This window comes from Taeniopygia guttata, chromosome 21 (assembly GCF_048771995.1).
Source record: "Taeniopygia guttata chromosome 21, bTaeGut7.mat, whole genome shotgun sequence".
NCBI classification, from domain to species: Eukaryota; Metazoa; Chordata; class Aves; order Passeriformes; family Estrildidae; genus Taeniopygia; species Taeniopygia guttata.
In genome coordinates, this window is record NC_133046.1 from 865,968 (window position 1) to 884,506 (window position 18,539).

At 47.9% G+C, this 18,539-nt stretch overlaps 1 protein-coding gene across 4 annotated transcripts; it reads left to right on the forward strand.

Moving 5' to 3' along the window:
- The first annotated feature begins 4,904 nt into the window (after positions 1–4,904).
- Positions 4,905–17,960, forward strand: SLC25A33 (solute carrier family 25 member 33). 4 transcript variants are annotated; one of them, XM_072917230.1, is made up of 9 exons: positions 4,905–5,102; positions 5,139–5,247; positions 8,622–8,760; positions 10,671–10,850; positions 13,072–13,149; positions 14,248–14,348; positions 15,113–15,179; positions 16,509–16,789; positions 17,406–17,960. In XM_072917230.1, exons 1-9 carry the CDS (start codon positions 4,920–4,922, stop codon positions 17,606–17,608), a joined length of 1,341 nt encoding a protein of 446 aa, XP_072773331.1. In that variant the 5' UTR covers positions 4,905–4,919; the 3' UTR covers positions 17,609–17,960.
- The last annotated feature ends 579 nt before the right edge of the window (positions 17,961–18,539 follow it).

The window sequence follows — 18,539 nt, forward strand, 5'->3', positions numbered from 1 at the left end:
TCCTGGGTAGATTTATTCTGTGGCTGCACAGAGCCTGGGTCTCTCCTGCTCTGCCTCTCCTGCATGTGGTTAAGGAAGGAGCAAGAGAAGGAGAAAGGAAATTAACACAACAGAGAGCTTGACATAAAAGTGTTTTATATCATCTCCTATAAAACAAGCCATAAATCCCTGCCCCCCTGCTCCACCCCTCCACATGGTTTTCATTTTAGTGGCTGGCTGAGGAGCAGAGAAGTGGAGGGTACAAAGCACATATTCTTGGTGGGAGAGGTTCCCCTTCCCTATGGGCACACCTTGTCCCTGTGCCTACAGCACAGCATTCTCCTCTGGAGAGCACTCACAGCCTGGAGCACGTCAGCATCTGCCACATCTGTCTGCCCTGCCACATCTGTCTGCCCTGCCACAGCTCCAGGACCCTGCTGGGAGCACTCAGGGCACTGCATGGGCAGGGGACACTGGCAATGGGGCAGCTCTTGGGCATCAGGAAAAGGGGAAAGGACTGAGCTTTGAAAGATCCTTGTGCTCAGATTTGGTCCCAAAAGAAATCCTGAGATGTTTCAGGGCATTGCAGCTTATTCTGGAGTTCTTGGGGGAGCTGGCTCAGGAGATTTCTGGAAGGATCTGGTGACTGACAGTGTCACAATCATAGAAAAAGAGGCAATGCCCATAAAGCTGTAACAATAGGACACACAGTCCTTGAGGGGCTTATTGCTGCATTGCAAGAGCCTTGCTGTTGGCTCATTGCTCCTGTACCCATTTGCAATGTTACAGAACACATTAAATGAAAATCCTCATTCACCGAATAAAAAACAAATCCAGGGGAAAATATGTTCAAATTGTAGCAATTATTGCTTTTGTTTCTATAAAACTTAATCCTCCTCTTGGACTGCTAGAGCAGATTGTTTTAAGGCCATGCTGGACAGATTTTCTGAGACAATTCTGAAGGTCAGGCAGAGCTTTAACGTTGTGGTCAGAGCCTTGGTGGTTCCAAGGAGTGTGCACAGAGCTCATGGCAGAACCAGGGACCAGGAATTGCTCCTGGAATGACCCAGTGAACCTTGCACAGTAAGGCACGGAAAATGCCTGGTTACAACCTTGTTCCTTAATTCTGCAGTGAGGACAGCAAAGATAAGACACAGGAAAGGCTGGAAAGGATTGTTTAAGGCCAAGCTAATGACAGTAAAAAAGCAGATGTGGAAGGTAATAAAGCTGATGGGATGGGCAGCCATTTTACTGAGCACTTCATGCTGATGTTAGCTAATAAAACAGCGGAGCCTTTGGTATCTGAGCTCCTCTCCTCTGTGCATTCCATCCTCCCTTCAGTTATTTAATTCCTCTTCAAAAAGAACCAATCCTTATTTGAAGGGAAAGATGGCATCAAGTGATTATCTGCAAACCCCAGGAGGTGAGAGGTGTTGTTGAGGTGAAATATTCCATCCTTGCAGGTATTTTGTTGGTTGAACTGCAGAGAACCAGGAACATGGAAAACAGATATGTGTCACACCGAGAATGTTCCCACCACGTTTCTGCTGTAATTACAGCTGGGGGATGACAGAGCACGGAGATGATGCAGCTGTCACCACGATACCAGGGTTTAAATTGGAACCAGCTCTCATTCTGCTACGTAACAATGCTCTGTTCACCTGCATTACAGCACTGCCTTGGGTCCCCAGCAGGACGAATGTCCCCTCTGGCTTTAGCAGTGGCCCTGGTGACTCTGCCACGAGATGCTGTGTGGGAGATGCAGGCTGTGGGCAGTGACCCCTTCGCTGTGCTGGAGCTGGAATGCCCCTCCCAGGCTGGCGTGCTGCCCTGGCAGGGTGGGAAGCACCAAACTGGACCCTGCACCTTGTGAGTTCCCCACCCAGCCCACTCCCCATTCACGAGATGTTTGGTCCCTGAGCTCACTCCTGAATGGGGTCCAGGTAGCTCCTTTTGCTTCAGCTGCTCGTCCTGAGCCCTGGATCACTGACTCTCCTCCCATATGTTTCCCATTAATCCTTGTCTTGCCTGCAGGGAAGCTTGCTAAGGGGATGGAGGGAAGTTGGTTCACACAGGGGGATGCTGCTACCCTGCTCCACTGGTCCCCTTTTAATCCTCCAAAAATCAAGATTCTTTCTGCCTATATCTGACTACATCCCCTGTATCTGCCTACATCCCCTATATGTGCTTATGCCTCTGTTGGGCTCTTTAGCTGCATTTGCACTGAGCTGCCAAGGATGCAGGAGCTCTGCTCACTCACTGCACTTCAGCAGTGCTGCCTTTGGAAGGCTCTCCCGGGCTCCTGGGGCTCCTCTCAGACCCCTGGGAGTTCTGGGCTGCCCTAAGTTCAGACCTTCCGTGTTTCCAGGAAAGAAACAGAATTCCTCATGCTCTTGGTTGACCGAGTTGCTGTTTTTTATTTGATGCCAGAAAATAGCAGGGTTGTTCTCTGTTGTTTTGGACTATTTTACCAATATTTCACCTGACTCAGGACTTGAGACAGATCTGCTACAGGAATGTCAGACCCGGTTCCAGCTGCAGTCAGTGGAAAAAGAGTCACTGCCTTGAGTGGGAGCTGGACTGGGACCTAAAGCAGTGAGTGCAGTGGTGCTGCAATGTCTTTCATCTCAAAGATGCTGGGTGAGGTCCAGGCTATGCTGGTAATGGTTGGAAAGCTGCCAGCTGCTAATGATGTGGAACAAGCTGGTGACTTCTTGCTCCAGTTTGTAGGAAGCCACCAGACAAAACAAGTCCCAGGAATAGCCAGCTCAACCCTTTCCTGGTTGTGTTCATGCTGTACTGGCATGGCAGTAATTTAGGAACGTGCCCTGATGTGGCTCCTGCGGTGTCTGATCTGAGCAGGCCACAATGCCTCCGTGCACATGTATCCTCAGGAAATTCCCTAGAAATGCTCAGCAGGCTGTACCAGCAGTGTCTGGAGCACTGAGTTTTCCCAGATCTGGCCCGCTCTGCTGCTGCTCAGACAGTTCTCAGCGTGCCACAAAACCTGCCTTGCTCTGGTTTCCCTGCTGCAGCCACAGCTCCTGCAGCAGCCCCGCAGCTCTCCGGGGTGAGGGTGCCCGGCTGGAGGAGAGGACACGGTGCAGTGTGGGAGCTCCAGGAGCTCCGGCAGTGGTGGCTGAAGCAAGGAAGAGACGGATTCTCCAGCCGTGTCCCTCTGGCACGGGCAGCATGTGGGAGATGGACAGTCCACACCTCTCGGGGTCCGGGTGTAGAGGTGACCCCAAGAGTGTAAAAGTCCTCATTTCCCAGCCAAAGAAGTCTGAAATGTGTAGGGTTGGCTTCTCAAGGTTGTTTCTTTTCCCTTATCCAGAACATTCTTTCTCTGACCGACTCTGAGCAGGTCAGCCATGGCATTCTGTCTGCCCTCAGGGTGGTGTTACCATTTTATACCAAAAACTGAGTGTGCCATGTTTACAATAACGTGCCAATATCTGTAATTTATGTTGGACAGTGTGTCTGTGCCTTAAACCAACAGAAAAGTGACACCACCACACCAAGACACGGAGGGCAAGAAGAAGAAGGTCAGGACACGCCCAAATCCCTCCATCTTGTCCCCTTGAACCCCATTCTAAAAAGCCCCAAAATTCTACTTTTTCCACCCTGTGTTACTCCAACTACCACACTACTCAAACCCTTGTGATTTGTAATTCCTCATACAAAGCTGGCAGCTTTTTCCACGGGCTAAAATCGAAGCCACAGGTGTTTTTGACTTGGTGCCAAGGTCTGTGAGCCCCCTGCCAGGGTCTGGGACAGCCAGGGTCTGCAGGCAGAGGGATGTGCTGGGCTCCCACACATTCCCAGCCCAGTCTGAGCCCAGGAAAGGGCAGCGGGGAAGGAGGGGCACTGCCCAGCACAGCTGTACAGCTGCTGAGGCTGGGCAGGCAGCTACAAACACAGCTCCTCCTCCCCCTGGGAGGACAAGGAAAATCGAGGTGAGGATGCCCAGCGAGCCGGGACTGCGTTTGGTTTCTGGCTGAAACAAGCGGCACGATGCTCTGTGTGCCCGGGGCTCGGAGCAGCCACCGGGGTCTGAGCGTTTCCCGGATCTCTCCGGGGATGTGGTGGGTGCAGGACAGAGCCCCTTCCCGGGCCGGGCTGGGGACAGGCGGTGCCAGGCCAGGCTGGAGACCGCCCAAACCAACCCGCGCCAGTCCCTCCCGGCTCTGCCATCAGGTAATTGATTCATTAATTAATTAACGAGCTGCTCCGAACGCCGCTCCTGCAGTGCTCTCTGCTGGGGAAGGAGCGGCAGAGGCGGCCCGGGCTGGGGCCGTGCTGGAACCGGGCTAACGGGGCTGGAGCCGTGCTGGAACCGGGCTAACGGGGCTGGAGCCGTGCTAACCGGGGCTGGAGCCGGGCTAACGGGGCTGGAGCCGGGCTAAGGGGGCTGGAGCCATGCTAACCGGGCCGGAGCCGGGCTAACCGGGCTGGAGCCGGGCTGGGGCCGGGCTAACGGGGCTGGGGCCGGGCTAACGGGGCTGGGGCCGGGCTAACCGGGCCGGAGCCGGGCTAACCGGGCCGGAGCCATGCTAACCGGGCCGGAGCCGGGCTGGAGCCGTGCTAACCGGGCTGCAGCTGATCCAGCCGGGACCGGCCAGAGGGCGCTGCGGGCAGAACCCGTGGGAAAGGGAGCGTTTTGGTGAGAAAGGGACAGTTTTGGTGAAAAAGGGACAGTTTTGGTTGAAAATGAACCGTTTTGATGAAAAATGAACCGTTTTGGGAGAAAAGGAACCGTTTTGGTAAAAAAGGCACCGTTTTGGTAAAAAAAGGATCATTTTGGTGGAAATCTCGCCGCGCTGGCCCGTGCCGAGGCCTCCCTGCCAACTCGTCACCAGCAGCGCTCCCATAAGAAGCCTGTGCCCACCTCCCGAGAGCGCTGCAATAGCCCCAGACATCCTGGGCACGTTTGGGGTTAGATGAGCCTTAAAATTAATTTTTTTTTAATTAATTTTTTTTCGGTCTTCCGCTGCCCCGTGACGTCACGGAGAGGCGGAGCTCGCTGCCGTGACGTCACGCGCGCCCGCCGGCCACGCCCCCCGGCGGCGTCACGAGCGCGCGGCCCGGCGGGGACGGCGGCACCGCCCTCATCCTCCTCATCGTCATCTTCATCCTCCTCCTCGTCATCTTCATCCTCCTCATCTTCATCCTCCTCATCGTCATCCTCATCCTCCTCAGCCGCCTCAGCCGCGCCGCCATGGCGGGCGGCCCGCAGGAGAACACCCTGCTGCACCTCTTCGCCGGGGGGTGAGTGCGGGGCACCGGGGCAGGGCCGCGAGCGCTGTGTGAGGGGCGGACAGACAGACAGACAGATCCGCTATGCCCGTGGGACAGACAGACAGACCGACAGACAGACCCGCTGTGCCCGTGGGAGCACACGGACAGACGGACAGACAGACAGACCCGCTGTGCCCGTGGGACAGACAGACAGACCCGCTGTGCCCATGGGACAGACAGACAGACAGACCCGCTGTGCCCATGGGACAGACAGACGGACAGACAGACCCGCTGTGCCCGTGGGACAGACAGACAGACCCCGCTGTGCCCATGGGACAGACAGACAGACAGACCCACTGTGCCCGTGGGACAGACAGACAGACCCGCTGTGCCCATGGGACAGACAGACGGACAGACAGACCCCGCTGTGCCCGTGGGACAGACAGACAGACCCCGCTGTGCCCATGGGACAGACAGACAGACAGACCCACTGTGCCCGTGGGACAGACAGACAGACCCGCTGTGCCCATGGGACAGACAGACGGATAGACAGACCCGCTGTGCCCGTGGGACAGACAGACAGACCCCGCTGTGCCCGCAGGACACACAGACAGATCCACTGTGCCCGCCAGTTGGGTTTGCTGTGTTAAAAGCTAAAAGTAACAGCCCTAACCCATAAACCGCCAGCAGAAAGCCTTCGAAAATTAACTTATTACAGTTGTTTTAACAGTAGTCTAGGCAGATAATTGTATGGTGTAAATTAGGGTTTAATAATTCGTTGTGCAGATTAAGTGCGCTTCTGGCCTTGTCAGAAATAGTTTATTTTCATTTTTTAACAGCTTGAATTATCTAAGTAAGAGAATTCTCCTTAGTGCTTCTCAGCTGATGGTAGTTAGGAAGCCAACATGAAACCTGTGGTTAGTTTAAATCTGATAGTAGACCATTGGTTTTTCTGTTGCTTAACAGGATACTTCTGTTTCCTCTGACATGTCCCTGGAGCCATAGGTTTATTTAATATAATATTAAACCAAACCAATCTTAAGTTTTTCAGAGACACTGCCCTTCTGCTGGCTCGCAGCCTCTGCACTGAGTCCTCTGTCCCCTCTGCCTCCCCCACTTGCATCAGAGCAGTACCTGAGCCTGGGCCAGAAGCTGGACCTGAGTGTACACGTGGAATTTGTTTGGATAGTAACAGCGCCCATCCAGAGCTTCTGGTGTCCTCATGTAACTCCTCAGACTATAAATAAATAAGAATTTTAAACTCATCAGTGTTTTAATCTAGTGCTGGAAGTCAGCATCTTCTTTGGTGATTTACTGTACCCTGCCCTCTGCAAGGATCCAGTGCTTTGTTCAGTTGAAAAGTGGTTTTTGCAGAGAATGTAAAAGGAGCCCATTCACTTGAAATAATTTTGATAGAGGCATTCTTGGTATTATGATGGTTTTTGGGAAGGTGGGGATGGGCTGTGGTGTCAGATAAGAAGTAGCTCATGTCGTTGTGTGTGCAAGAAGCAGGCAGGCCAGAGATAATCTGAGGGGCCAGAATAGAATGCTGAGCACTTCAGAGGCTGGGAGTGATGAAATGCACTTGAGTGTTGCAGAGTGCTCTCCAGTTGTTGAAATAGATGGTTTCCTATTAACCAGCTTATTCAGGCAGGCAGCCTCGTTGGCCCTTTAGTTTCTGTTCGTTCCTTTTCAGGCTTCCAGTGGCAGCAGCAGCCAAAGGGTCCTCGTGGTGTGGTGGGAGCGTGGCTCTGAGGGCTGGGGGGATGCCCCAGCTGCACAACAGACACGGCTCAGGGCTCCTGTCCCTGCAGTTGTCGCTTGTTTTTGTTGGGGAAAGAGGTTACTCCATGTTGCTTTCCCAGCTGGAGGAATGCTGGTTGCTACAGAGATTTCCTAAGAATGTTAAGCAGTGTGCTGATGCTGACAAACAGTTTGGGAATTGTTTCCACCTGTGAAGTGGAGAGAAGCAGTGTTCACCTGAAGATATGTGTGTGGCCCAGGACTGTGAGTTGTGCTGGGACTGACTGTCCCACCCTGCTCCTGGTTCAGGCTCCTGTGCATTCCCTACCTCATTAACAGTGTGGCAGCTCAGGGAACACAGGGAATGCTTACAGGAATAGCTACACCTGATAACAAATGATTAGGTGGAAATTGATGGAATGGTTAATAACATTAAAGCATTAGGAACAGTCTGTATTGTCCTAAAACTCAGTATTTCTTTTGGCATCTGAGAATGCAGAAGCGTGTTTGGTTCACAGTCTGGACAATGCAGTAATGAAATATCAAAGGTGGAACCTGCTTTGCTGTTTCTGCTGTTTCTAGAGCATGTGGCATGTTTTAGAAAATCGATGTAATTTCAGGTACACAGCAGAATGTGTCAGGCTGGTTACGAGCTGTAACCAGGCAGCTCCATCATCTTTGTGATCTTGTCAGTGCTACTGTACTGGAAGGACTTTGTTCTGCAGGATTTCCTTTAACATTCAGCATTGGCTTGATATTTGTATTAAGAATATTGCTCAGTGATTAAATCTAGGACTGATGAAGTGAGTCTTCATTAAGATTCTTGGCACCTCTATCAATTGTGCTAGTGGGTGCTGAGAGTTTATTTCAAATGCAGATCATTGATATTTTGGGGGTGGACTCTGTACAGGTAGAAACCTGTCAGCAAGAGAAAAATGGGAATTGGATTCTGATATGTGCGTCCTCTGCATGTTTTTTAAACATTGTCTCTTTCTGGAAGTAAATTATTTTTTTTCTTAAATGTTCCACTGACAACATGAACTCTGAGCTGTTGAAACTGGTGTTGCAGATACTAACTCATCATGCTGGGTATCAGAGGATTGCATATGCATTAGCAGAAGTACTTAACTATTAAAGGCTGCATAGATTAACTGGATTATTAGACTAAAAGGCTGAAAGGCAAGGAGTGGGCTAGGAAGGCAAGAAGACAGCTGATGTGGGAGAGAATATGCCAGAGAGGCTAAAGAGCTGTGGGGCAAGGAGTCACTAGACTGAGCAGCTGGTAGTTCAGAAATAGAAAATAAAGTTTCAGTGCTCTGAATTTATGAATTGTTACTGTCAAATTAGTGTTTTAATGTGAAATAAATGGGGACTGAAGACTGAATGCACAGTAGTGGAGCTTTGGTAGATAAAGGAATTGGGAATTAAGGCAATCAAATTACCTTAATGAAGTTCCCCCAGACCTGCAGTTGCTCTGGAGTGTGTTGATTAGTCAGGAGTTAATTGCACATATGTGTGTCTGTATTGGATAGACACAGTTGGAAAGGCAGCGGTGGGGGGACACTTTCTGTTCCAGGTAATGTCTGAACTGTGGGAACAGGAAAGGTTTTTCTGGAGAAGCCATTCCTGATGGGGTCTCTTCCCCCGAAATGTCATTTCAGACAAGTGTCAGCAATGGGAGAGGCCTGACAAGAGAGAGAAGGATGAGCTGAAGCCATTTCCTCCTGAGCTGTGTGGACCCACAGAGGGCTCAGCTCCAAGCCCCGCTTCAGTACACAGAATAATCAGGGGCCTGATAAGGTCTGTGAGCACTGGTGTTTCAGAGCCAGGTGACACAATTCCAGCTGCTGTGCACTCAGTTCTGTCATCAGCTCCGTGATCCAGTCAACATTGTAAAGCTTTCAAAGGGATGAAGGCAAAGCTCTTTCCTACAGTGCCTGTCATTGTGGATTGTCCCTAGTTTAGGTTTCCATCCCTTTCAGCAAGAAGAGGAACTGAATAAAGCTGTTAAATCATATCACCAGTCTCCACAAAAGCAGTTTCTTCTGGTGGGTGCATTTGCATTTGAAAAGCACAGTTTGGGCTGGACTTGGACAGAATCTTGCAGAACCTGAAAGCTGTGGTGAGGAAGTTGTGTTCCCTGGCCATGAGGTCTGGGGTGTCCTTTTGAGCCTGAATTTCTGTGGTTGCACAGCCTGGGTGGCCACGCTGTTAATGCACGTGTGGGGACTCTGGAGCTTTGGCAGAGAATGGTTTCTGCTCATATAAAATAGATGGTTCTGCAGGCAAAATAAGCTGCATTCATGAGCTGGTGGGCAGCTACAGCTTGAATCTTTTTGCCATTCTTTTATTGCCCTTTTCCTTGTGTTTAAAAAAAGATTCTCCTAGTGAGGTAGTTATGTCTGGAAGGGGCTTTAGAAAATACCCACTAATACCGTTACTGATGTCCTTCTGTGGAACTCTGTTCCCAAATTAGTGCATGCAATGTTCTTTAGCAAGAAATGTGGGTTTCTATACACAAAAAAAGGGTACAATTGCTTTTTTTAAATTCATCTCCCTTTCATGGAAAACTACCAAAATTGCAATTTCACATGAACATCAAAGAGATTTAAGTTGTTGCCCCCTGGTGTTTTCTAAGGAAGATAGTAAACACGAGTTTCTGAAGCAATCACATGCTTGGACACTTGTGCAAACAAAGGAAATATTTCCTAGTCAGCTGAGCTGTAGTAAATGCCCGTGCAAGAAACCTGAAATATTTAGTTAAGTCTTTCTAAATCCCACTGTGTTTGAGTAATAAAATGTAGCTATATTACCTTTTAGCCAACCTCAGCATTATGTTTAATCATAAAGTTTGCCAGAAGGAACATTCAATTACCTAAGAGGAACAGCAGCAGAGAGAAAAATAGTTTGACCAGTCACTTTCCAGATCACTGATAAAAATTAAAATTAGGACTCATACACTTTATATTCTTGGCCCAATGTGCTTTTTTTGAGGCTCAGTCTGATTGTATTAAGATGAATATAGCCTATTATAGGGTCATGTTTGTATAATATTTCATTTTTGTCCCTCTGTTACCAGAGTATGGGAAGTCTGTTCTTTAGGAGCATTTCTGCCCTATTATTCTGTTTGCCAGCCCTCCTCCTCACCCTTGCTGCTTCCTTCCCTCCTTCCCCCCTAAAAAAAGTTGACATCTATTGTTCTTAAGAGTGCCTAGCTTAGTGTAGTTTTGATATTTGCCACTTCTGAAGGCAGTTCTTTAGTCATAAGTACTGAAATGGTGAAGAATTGTATTATTTTTTTCATTCTCTAGTCTCCTAATCCCCAGTGGCTTGTTCTCATCTGGCAGCTTCCTGCTTCCCATAGGAAAAATCCATCCAAGGCTGTGTCTGTTTTAGGACAGCAGCCTCTGAAAGGTGGATGCCATGGAAGGTTTTACAGGCAGAATCCCAGGATGTGGGAGCAGGCACTGGTCCCCTGACCCCATGGGCAGTCAGGGACGTTTGTTGGTGCTGGTATCACCTTTGTGTTTACCAGAGCCATCCCTCCCCCAGGGCATGGGAACAGCCTGCCTGCCTGGTGCCAAAGCTGCCTGTTTCCCAAAGACTTGTCCAGTGTGGAATAACGAGACCAGTCTTCAGATGAATTTCTGTGCACATCCGTGCAGCACCGTTTGTCACATTCTGCCTTCTCTTGGAATTGTGCCTTGCAGGTGTGGAGGAACAGTTGGAGCCATCTTTACGTGTCCCTTAGAGGTGATAAAGACGAGGCTTCAATCTTCAAAACTGGCCTTCAGGACTGTCTACTACCCCCAGGTGCAGCTGGGGACCATCAGTGGGGAAGGAATGGTCAGGCCAACGTCTGTGTCCCCCGGGCTCTTCAGTGTTCTCAAGTGAGTGCTGCTCCTCCTCTCATTCACCATTCCTGACACACTGATCCCAGTTCCACTGCACTAAAATAGAATATCCTGTGGGGATGCTGGGGGCTTTTATCTTCTGAGCTGTCCTGCTGTGAGGTGTTGTCTCTGCTGATCATTATTGTGCATCAGTCCTGGCTATACCTGTCTTAGTCCCTGTTAAAAGCCTCGAGTGGTTCAGCCTGAGGTGTGTGATGCTCTAGCTGCTGCCTTTCAGATGGCTGTTCATAAAGAAGAGGAAATGTGAAATTATCTAACAGCTGCTCAAAGTGCTACCAGCATCTCTGACAATCTCAGCTACTGTATGTTAATACCAAAGCACCGTGGATTTATGGTCAGACCTCCTGCAGATGGACTGAGTTTGTTTGGGCAGCCCAGAGTGATGCAGAGGTCCTGCTGAGATCAGGTGGCAGGAGTGCCAAGGAAAATAGCGACCAGCAGAGCAAGCTGAATGATTTTATGTAAGGCCAGCACGCCTGGCAGACTGCCTGGGGAGAAGCTGCACAGTTATATAACACTGGAGTGCTAATTCAAATTCTCTGCAGAGCTCTCTGGCTGGAGTCATTCTGGGACTTGAGTTTCTGTATTGTAAACAGCCTGCTCTCCCCTGCCAAACATTTCTTTGTCTACTCAGAGGTGAGTCTAGAGCAATTCGTGACTGAGTGCATAAGGCAGTGCCAGTTGCTTTGATTTTAATGCCCTTTCCTTTGCTATCTTTTCACCTTGCAGCCCTGGACTTTAGGCAGCTGCAACTAAAGAAAGTGATAACTTTTAAGGCAGAAAGATCTTAATTCATCCTCTGGGCCCATCTTTTTCTGGGGTTGTCTTTTTATTTTTAGGGACAGAAGAAATGGTTTAAAATAGGTCAGCCTTTTAATATATTTATTAAGCTCATTAAGTTTGGTGACTGGGATCTTGATTTCATTTCACTTCAGGAATTGCTTAGCTGTGTGTATTGCCAAGTTTTCAACCCGATTACTTTAGATGCTTGAGAAGTGAGAGCAAAGTATTTCTGCTGTCATTCCCTTGCAGGCAGCATCTGTGAGGAGCAGATAATGCTATTGATTATGACCTTAGAAATAAAAGTGTTTGAAGAAAGAAGTGAAGTTCGGTCCCTTGCTTTTACTCTTTCATCCCTTTCTCAGTCCTGATCATTGCCAAACTGGACAGGACTTGGACCTCATGGTTTGGAAAATTGTATAGCTAAGGAAGGAGCCCTGCCAGTAAAACAGCTCTGTGAGAGTTAAAGGTGTTAAGTGTAAAGGCCTTGACTATTGTAAATAGAAAGAAAACCCAGAGGGCAGGTTCAGCCTGCTGCTGATAGAAAGCACTCCAGAAGGACAGGCAGGTTTTGTCTAATCCATTTAAGATTCTGATGAGTTAGCCCAGCTGGAAGCTGCAGTCGTGACTGTTAAGTGACAAAGAACAAGTAGTTGGTGGATCTGTCTCCTTGGAAACACTCAGCCCAGGAGTTTATGCAGAAAGTTCAGCTCTGCTGCAGAAAACAAAAGTGTTTCAGAAGCTCATGTGTCTCCTCCTGTCTAAGGAGGTTGGGTTGAGATCTGTGGGGAGCACTCTGAGCAGTGCCAGTGACCAGGGAGCAAACTGAAAGCCTGCAGCTCCCATGGGTGCAGGGAACTGCTCAGAGCACCCGGAATTTCCTGCCTGCTTTTCCCATGGTGAGCTCAGTTCAGAGAGCTGCTGTCTGCCACACTGTGCACTCACATTGTTTGTTGTGGGATTGCCACATTCAGCCTTCTTGGGGGGAAAAGCACATCCCTGGGTAATTGTCAAAGGGAAAAGGATTTATTTTTCCATGTCTCCGTGCAGGAAGCAAACTTCTGAATTGCTTAGATGCAGAGAACACAAAAAATATTCTTTGTTCATCAGAGTCAGCTATCACTGGGTCCTCCATGAAACTTCAATTCCTGACAGCTTTCAAAGAATGGAAATTATAACCTCGTGCCATTTGACACCCATTTGCCTGTAGAGCACTGAATTTTATGGTACAGTGGTTTTTACTCAGTGTATAATTCCACTTATTTTGAAGTATATCATGTAGATTAAAATCTAACAGCTCCACAAGTCATAGTCTTTGCTTTTGTGTAGATCTTTTGGCTCTCTGCCTGACAGAACAATAAACTAACTTTTAATCCAAATACTGTCTTCTCCCTCCCTGTTTGTTTTTTATTTTAAGGTCAATTCTGGAAAAAGAAGGACCAAGGTCACTCTTCCGAGGGCTGGGTCCAAACTTGGTTGGAGTTGCACCATCAAGGTAAATAGTTAAACTCTTGCTAAAAGCTGTGTTTAAGGTGCCATCACAAATGTTACAGTGCATGTGTGATTCAAAATAATAGGCCATGAAGTTATCCCATCTGTAAACTGAGACATGTGTCTGCATTCTGCTCAGTGTACGCACCAAGAAATACTGATAAAAATCTGGTTTACACTTCTATGACACTGGAAGTTGCAGAGTAAACAAGGCACTTAAATGCCAAGTATACTTGAGTTCTAAGTCATTGCAAGAGCCACTTGAGTTCTAAGCCATTGCAAGAGCTTGAAAAGGAAGAGAAAGCAGTGCAGAGAAGTCTGTAGGTTAATAATTGCATTATTCTAATGTCCTGCTTCCCTTGAGCACATAGCAGTGCCTCCCTAGCAGTGAGTGGGAGCTGCATGCCAGGGCAGAGGCGTTGCTCTCTGGGCCTTGCTTGCCTAAATTCTTCTCAAATTAAAAACTGCAGCTGAAGGAGAAGGAGTCTCATTGCTGCCACCGAGCCCCAAAAGGGATTTGTGTCCCTCTTTCAGCAGCACCAAAGTTTGCTTGTATTTGGAAGTCTTACAGCACCTCAAAGGTCTCTCCCTGTGACTGTCCTGTTCTTGGCAGGGCTGAGGATCTCTGTGTCTAGGAAATTATAAAACTCATTAGCAGTTTGGATATTGGCAGGTGTTCTCTGCCTCAAACTGAAGCAGTTTTCCAGTCAGAAAGGAGCCTGAAGAGAGGTGAGCTCCCTCTCTGGCCTCGTAGGTGGGATGTCCCCCCGCAGAAGCAGGGAATCCTGTTTCTGTACAGGTAGCCTCTGCAGCAGGGCTCTGGATCCAGGACTCTGCTTCTCCATGGAACCCACTTGTGGTGTCTGCAGCACTCTGCTGCCTCCCACAGCAAAATCTTCCTGCCCTGTGGGTGTCAAACTGTGGCACTGCAGTGTGAGGGAGGAAAGAAAACAAAAACCCCTGTGTCCATGCAGATGGAAGTGGTCATGTGGAGGCCTCCTCAGAGAGTTCTGGTTTTCAGGGGGCTGGGCAAAGAGCACTAATTGTCTAGTTTGACATTGTCTGGTTTATATTGCTTTTCTTCTTTTTTTTCCCCCCACAGAGCTGTCTATTTTGCATGCTACTCCAAAGCCAAAGAGCAGTTTAACAGCATGTTTGTGCCCAACAGCAACATTGTGCACATCTGTTCTGCAGGTTCTGCAGGTAATGTTTGTAATTCCAAGAACAGAGGCCAGTGTGTGGCAGGTGCTGAAAATGTGCCCTTAATCTGAGGTGCTATATGCCAAAACCCAGGAGTTTGCAGCTGGCTTTGTCTACAGACGAGCTGTTTTTCTGTTCAGCATGGAAATATTTCTAGATTGTTGTTTACTAGTTTAGGATGTTTTTTTTTTCCCCAACTGCAATGCTCTGGTCATGTCTCTTAATGCAAGGAAAAAATACTAGTAAACACCATTAAACTTCTGATACTGCTTTTGCCAAATTGTTTCAGGATGTTGTATTTTTCCTACCAGGCTGGGAAAAAATAGTTTGTCCTTTTAGGAAAAATACTGCAGAAGAGCTCCCTTAGTTCAGTCATCAGTCACCAGAGTGGTCACTAAAAATAATCACTCCCAAAGTCCTTAATTAGGGGTGGGTTCTGTTAATGAGCAGCTCAATGGCACCACCTACAGCCCTGGGGAACACGAGTCCAAGTCAGGTTTGTGTCCCCACGGGTTTCCTTTGAGCTGGAATTCCAAATCCAGCAGTAAGGAAGGGATCTTGTCTGCAACAGCCTTTAGGAGCATGACACACATAATAAAATACGTGCAAAAAGGAGGAATCCATGGGCTGATGCTTCCTGGATTTTAACATGAAATTGGAAGCTGTGCACCTGTGTGGCTTTTGAAAGTGTTTCACTGCACAGGGTGTAAGGCTCATGGCAATACAATGGCCTGGCTTCAGCTGCACTTCTGGTCGTGTTTTTTCAGCCTTTATCACAAATTCCCTGATGAACCCTATATGGATGGTGAAAACGAGAATGCAGCTGGAACGGAAGTGAGTGACTGACGGGGGTAACGGGAGCCTCTGGGTGGCTACAGGAGCTTCTGGAAAACTGAACCATTGTGGTTTTACTCATGGCTCTTGGTGCTTTGATAGGTCTTGCCCAGTTTTTCCCTGACTGTCAGTTCCACTTTTCAAGCCATGTTTCTGTGTGGTCAGACTAGAAGTTCATGTTCTGTGTGTCTTATTTCAGTTTGATGCACAGAAACTATTGAGAAGGATGTGGGAATTGCCTTGAGTGCTGGGCTAGGTTCAGCCTCTGGTTTCACTGTAAATCTTTAGTTTAGCATAGCATTATTTTTCTCTGTGTTGCTTACAGAATCCTCTGTAGTTCTGGGGTTGAAGATGAGGACAAATGTGTTGAGGGCAGAATGTTGTGATACAGCAGTGGTAGAAGCTGTGGGAGGGCTGTGAGAGCTCACGTGGGAGGCTGAGCATGAGGGTGAAGTGTGTGTCTCTTGGCAGCATCACCTGCAGTGCTCCCAGATCAGACAGGTGAGTGTTCCTGCAGCCAGCCAAGGCCCCTGATCCCAGGTCAGACAGGAGGGCTGCTCAGGAGGTAACAGAAAGGGTGCTGCCTTCAAACTGGGATGAGCACACAGCAGTTTATTTCATATAACTTCTACAGGCAATAAGGATCTGCTGCAGTGCTTTAATGTTCTTTTGCCTCCTTCACCACTGTGTTGCTGTTAACCACACATCAGAACACAGAGGGAATCTGACAGCAATTGCTTTTAGCTGAATGCTTCACAGTCACTGGTGGTTATCAAAGCAGTAAGGGACTCTGCTAATAACCTGACTGCTTAGAATGGAAATTCCTTCCTGCAAGGACATGCTAGGTCAGATAAAAAGGATCTTATAAGGCACGACAACTTTATAAATAATTTATAAGACTTAATTCCAGCACTTTGCAGGGTGGCACCTGTGAACTGACTGCTGCCTCTTAAAATGAAGGATCATGTCTCATGCAGCAGACCTCTGTCTCTTGGCCTGCTGAAGATGGCTTTAAATGCAATCACCAGTTTGACACAAAGCAGTGTATCTTCAGTGCTTATTGTCTTTTAAGGCCTTGGTGTGAGCTGTGACAGACTAGATTGAACTTGAGCTGAAGGAATTATGAGTGTATATTAGTGAAGTAGCAAAGCCAAGTGTGCACTCTTAGCTTTGTAGTCCTGCTCTGTGCAGCTTTCCTAGGAGAATTTTGGAGTAAAACTTAGAGAACCATTTCTGTAGTTATAGAAAGTATTGAAAGCCATAAGGGTTTCTTTCAATATTAATTCTTTTTCTTGACTCATGGTATGCTGTGTTCTGTTTGTTTTTTAGAGTGAGGGGCTCCAAACCAATGAATGCTTTGCAGTGTGCTAGATATGTTTACCAGACAGAAGGTGTCCGTGGTTTCTATAGGGGCCTGACTGCCTCCTATGCAGGGATTTCTGAGACCATTATCTGCTTTGCTATTTATGAAAGTTTAAAAAAGCACTTAAAGGAAGTCCAGCTGCCCCCTTCTTCTAATGGGACCGAGAGGACCTCAACAAGCTTCTTTGGACTGATGATTGCTGCTGCTGTTTCCAAGGGCTGTGCCTCCTGTATTGCTTATCCTCATGGTATGTTGACCCTTCCATTTATGAGTGCAGTACAGCAGCTGTTGTCTGGAATCCAAGACAAATGCTGGGTCTAGGGCTGTAAAACCCTTAGTTGTTTGAAGGGCCAAATGCTTGTTACTGTGGCTTCTGCACTGGCATTTTCAGTACTGGTCCCACTGTTCCTAGTTAGACATGTGGCTGGCGACTGGGACTTGCTAGTTTAAAAACAACTCAAAAACCACCAAAAATCTGATTGCCTAATGTTTCTGTTCTCCCCAGTAGCCTCAGCTGGGTACGTACCCACAGGATTCTGTGGTCAGGTTGTGGGAAGCACTTGGGGACTGAATGATGTTAGTCTTTTTGGATAGATGTGAATTACATGGTTGTGTAGAAGGAGCAATATTGATTCTGTGAGCATCAGTAAAGCATTTAGATCTGTATTAGCTCCAGTGAGCCAATGACTCCTCTTTAACTCTTCCTCTTGCCTGAAGGGCAGCATGTCCAGGGTTCCATGGCTGGGTGTGCTGGCTGGCAGCTGTCCAGAAGGTTTCCCTGTCCCTGGGGTTTGCAGCAGGAGCTTTCCTGGTGTGGCACGTTTCTCCTTGGTAACTGTGGGCTCTGGTTCCCTGTTGTGCAGAGGTGATCCGGACCCGGCTGCGAGAGGAGGGCACCAAGTACAAGGCCTTCGTGCAGACAGCCCGGCTGGTGGCTCGGGAGGAGGGGTACCTGGCCTTCTACAGAGGACTCTTTGCCCAGCTCATCCGGCAGATACCAAACACAGCCATTGTCTTGTCCACCTACGAGTTAATTGTGTATCTCTTGGAAGAGCACGCAAAGTAGCAGAGCCAAGCTTCCTCTTACAGACTGAAGACCAATTTCTTCCTTGAACAAATAGTCCTTTAAGAGACTGTTGCTGGTGGAAACACTACAAGTCTGTGACCAACTGTGGATATTTCCTTTTGGACTCATGCTTTCTAAAAGGTCTCAAGTCATTAATGTTAATAGTTAATTATAATTTTTTTTAACTTGATAATTAAACTACTAAATTAAATTACACTATTTAATTTAATTATATGTTTGTCCTTTTCCTTAAGCACAGCCATATGTGGTCAAGGAATGTACCTCATATATCAAGTGATCTCTTGGACTGATGTTCATTAAAACTGTATTAAAACAGGAGAACTGGCTTGGACATTGGAAACTGTCTTCTTACAACTGGGTCATGTTGCTTTTGAGCGCTGTAATAGCCTAAGTGTCCAAATAAGTTTGAGAGTAGTTCTGGTTTTTTTCAGGGTGCATCGTTCACTGCTGTGTGAACACCCTGGTGTGTTCAAGTAGGACAGACTTGTTTCTTTTTTTGGAGGGTACGAACTGTGCACATCAGCATTTCTTAAAAAAGCCACTTGCACTGGCAATATGATGGTGGGAGGCTTTTAGTAAGTTCTGTAAGTTTTAGTAAGTTCTGTTAGTAAGTTTAGTAAGTTCTGTGTGCCCTGTGCATTTGGGATACATGGTTATGGTACTGGGTATGAACAGATCTGTTGTGGCTTTTAAACATGGCTTTGGTGCAGGCCTGAGAGCATAAGGACAGCCAGTGAGCCTGTGAGCAGGTGGAGCTTCAGGCTGGGATTTGGTGGCAGCAATGCGATGGGTGATAACTGCATTCAAACCTTCCTGTTTGTTCCCAGTAGACCCCAGCTGATGACTGGTACTGGAGGTCAGGTTTGACATCAGCATGATGTAGGAGCTTGAGAGAGTTGAATGTGTGTGT